The 4,103-nt window shown below is 25.4% G+C and overlaps 1 protein-coding gene across 1 annotated transcript; it reads right to left on the bottom strand.

Moving 5' to 3' along the window:
- Window positions 1-1,644: 1,644 nt before the first annotated feature.
- PGO_003855 (variable surface protein) lies at window positions 1,645-3,512 on the bottom strand (the record flags this gene model as incomplete). The annotated part of the gene is made up of 3 exons (XM_028691377.1): window positions 1,645-1,815; window positions 1,934-3,283; window positions 3,471-3,512. The coding sequence occupies 3 exons, from the start codon at window positions 3,510-3,512 to the stop codon at window positions 1,645-1,647; spliced, it is 1,563 nt and encodes a 520-aa protein (XP_028547178.1).
- Between the last annotated feature and the right edge of the window lie 591 nt (window positions 3,513-4,103).

Genomic DNA, 4,103 nt, shown 5'->3' with positions numbered 1-4,103 from the left:
TCTCTAAGACGTCTGAACATATAATTCAAAAATATATTATTCTCTCCATAATACTCTCGCTAACAGAAATATTTTTAAATATATCTTGATTTTTTAAAAATTTTAATAAAAATAATATAAATGTTTTAATTACTTTCTTCTTATAATAATGTAGATTTATTTATTGAACTTATTATTTTATCTCAATTAGTCACTCCTTTTTTTACATAATATTTATGGATCCTGAATAGCATACTTATTATTACACGAGAATGAAATGTGAAAACGTTATGTAACCTTTAAATGAAACACATAATCATCATTACTTCTTTTTTTTATTTTATTGCAGCACTGTAGCTACAAAGGGGCCAAAACCCATATATATTCAATACTCAGCCGTCACAGATTAATTAATATTATTTTCTATTTAATTCTTCTAAGGATGTCGTGAAGTTACTTTCCACCTTTCTTTGTTATAACAGAAATATCTGTATACAACTGTTTTTAAACAAATGTTATATAAAGAATATATAAAACTGAAATATATTAAATTGTTATGCGCATCATATAGCTCATCTTTTAATATTTTTTGCACTAATTATTCCGTGTCTGTTCCCACAATATATACAACATCATTAAAACGAAATATTGTTCTCTTTATCCACTAATCGGAATGTATTTTTATAATAAATAAATCTTATTTTTTGGGTAGTATAATTTTTTTTACATTTAATAATAAACAGAATCTTTCTTTTTAAATTAATATACTGTAATAATTAGTATTTCCATTAATACGTTTTATTTTCATATTCCTGTGAGAATACGCACATATTAATTATATGTGCATCAATTTTATGGTATTTAATAATTAGTAATGTAATATATTGGGATTCTCTCCAATTTTAATATTCCATATATACATAGTTAATTCGAAATACATGTATACATTTATTCATGAATTGCATTAAATTTCTTTAAAAGCTAATAAAAATAAGGATTTAAAACTTTTGTATAGTTTTTCTTTTTGGTGATGCTCATTTAAATATTTATGATTCCTCTGTATAAAATATATATATTAATACATACCATTTTATTAAGTAATGTGATATTATACTGACTAATAAGCTCACAATTCATTTTATTTACAACAAATGTAACTCTTGTGTATATTATAAATTTTTTTCGCATGCTATGTAATATATTTTTCTATGTTAAATTATAAGCCCTTAAAATATCCAATTGGTCATTTTTTGTGTAACATTTTAAGAATTTTGAACATTATGTGATAATGAAAAAGGCATTTAATAATTTAAAAAAACTATCTTCCCTATTTGACATAATTATATATTTTTCCTTACCTGAATTATATAAACAACATAGAGGACCCAAGAAATTAATGTATATCTTGCGTCCTTAAAACAAACATTATATTATATGACAACTTTTTAAATTTATTATTTTCACATTTTTATGATAATCTGTATTTGAAAATTATTTTTTTTCAATTAACGTTGCACATATGAGTTCATACGTGATTTACATTCCTTTAATTATTAAATTTACCATAATGCATGTCATAATGTATATGAAAATTTTAGTTTCTTTTCCCTCCCCATTCTAGTGACAGATGTTATGAATCCCTTACTCTTGTGAATTCTTTATACATTACTCAATCATAAGAGGATAATAACCCACATTCTGTTTGTAGTACGGTTTTCCCTCTGACATTCTATCATAATAGAATGGATATACATGTGTTCTATCAAAATACAAATGGTACGGTTTTTTCTTTTTCCTGAAATAGCGATTCTGTACTTTTGAGAAAAGTACTGAAAGCTAAAAATTTTAATAAAATATATATAATGTGTAATAGATTTATTTAAAAGCTACGAATAAATAACTTAATGTTAATATACAATATTTTTATATATTAAAAAACACTTACAATATACACAATAAGCATAGGTATCAAAATTCCTAAGAACAGTAGAACGCCTGCAGCTTTAGTATACGTTGATGAAAAAAATGGATACATTTCAGGGGGAGGTTTTTCCTTCGGAGAGTCGTTTGTTTTAATAGCGTTATTTAGTCCATTTTGGTGTACTACAGTATTTAGTACTGATCCCACAGGCTCTAGTGTTGCAGGAACCTGCAATACGGAATGATTTTCAGGTATTACAATAGGTGGATATGATACAGTAAGTTTTGGCAATGGGTCAGATCCTGATAACCCATTAGAGTCTTGTGATTCAGTAAGTTCTGGTTTTACAGGAGACTGCGGCTGTTCACCTGATTTTTGTAATATAGTATCTTCTTTTGATACAGAAGATGTTTCTAACTTATCAGTTGATTGAAATCTAACACCTTGTTCAAATTCACCATTTGGTTTTAATTCAGTAGCTGATTCTAACCCAGAATCTTGTTCTAATACACCACCTTCATCTGATTCAGCAGATGGATTTAATCCGGAAACTGTTTTTGATTCAGCATGTGGCATTAATCCAGCACCTAACTCTAATTCAGCACGTGTTTCTGGTTCAATAGGATCTTTTGATACAATATTATATCCTATTTCAACGGATGGCTGTATTTTAGAATGTTCATCTGTATTTTTTAATAAGATCACTTGTGTGAAAGTTAGATCTTTCGGCGGAGTTTTAGAGACACCTTTATCTTCTTTAACTTCAATTTTTTTATCATGTACAGCAAGGCATGTTAATTTTTCTAAGTTTCCTTTATTCTTTTTTATTCCCATGAATTTTTTAAATATTTGACACAATGTATCATTAGCTGAGTCACATTTAGTTCTTACTTCATCATATTTCATAAAATAGTTATTTAGATGCTTTTCCATTTGAGTAGTGCACACTACATGTCTTTGATTAATAGTTTGTTTAACAGTTTCATAGTCATGAATATAATCATAAATCATCTTCAATTTTGAAAAATCATCTTCACTTGTAATACTTAATAAATCACGCATAAACGCCTTCCGATCATCATATTTATCTATTACTTGAGTTAGTATTTCCATGACATTTCTAAAATTGTATTTCCCTTCCTCTATTTTTTCTCGTGCCCAGAAATACAAAAAATTCCAAATTTCATCTTTTTCTTCAAAATTATTTATATCAAATGCACCATAAGCGAAGCCAGATATTAATTTTTTAGAAATTTGAATGTCAGAATGAGTACTGATCCTATATTCTATTTCATCCCAAAAATTATCATCATCAATTACGGAATACCCCTTATTTATGTTCCTATATATTCTCTCTGAAGGTAAGATACTTAAATCAAAATACTAATAATTAAAAAGTAAAATAAATAGAAACATACAAATGATTAATTTGGAGAGGCATATATAAATATATTTAAGATATATTATTAATTTCAGGCAATAATAATAAAATAACAACTTAAATGTAAAACATTTATAAGCATATCTAATGCATTTAATGGCTTCGTTAACAACGTGAACAAGTGAAAACTACAGACATGTGTAATAACTCGAATTCTAAATATTTACACATATTAAATTATAAATTATAAAAAATGGACATCTACAATACACAATTATTCTAAATAGTAAAAACTACAAGTTAAATATTTTAAAAACTGCTGCTTAGGGTGTTTTGTAGCACGCTCATTACATATATAAACATATATATATAATATATTTAAGTGCATCCAAAAAAAATATAGTGTAATAAAATTATGTCAGTAGAAAAGAAAAATTAAAAATATGTCTATTTTTTTCACTCATTTACATACCATTATTACAACATTTATTATGAAATGAAATATGATTATATTGTAATACTTTTTCCTGAGTTTAGGCGTTCCATATATATTTTCCTTTATTTGTGTCTTCACACATTTAATAAAACTTTTAATTTATTTCTTTTTCTCAATTTCAAACATGTATCACCAACAAAAAGGTATCAATTTAATTATATAAATTTCACTCTAATAAACCATTTAAATTAATAGCTACATAAAACAAACTTTTAAAACATAATGTAGGAAATAATAAATCTAAAAAATTTAAAAGTGTTATTGCATAAAATTTAAGGACATATTTAATAAATGAACACTAAATGCATGTTAAAAGAACAAAAAAA

Source organism: Plasmodium gonderi, assembly GCF_002157705.1.
Source record: "Plasmodium gonderi DNA, contig: Pgo-contig_573, whole genome shotgun sequence".
NCBI lineage: Eukaryota > Apicomplexa > Aconoidasida > Haemosporida > Plasmodiidae > Plasmodium > Plasmodium gonderi.
Note: the sequence above shows the minus strand (reverse complement) of the source record. Positions and strands in the feature narration are given on the sequence as shown.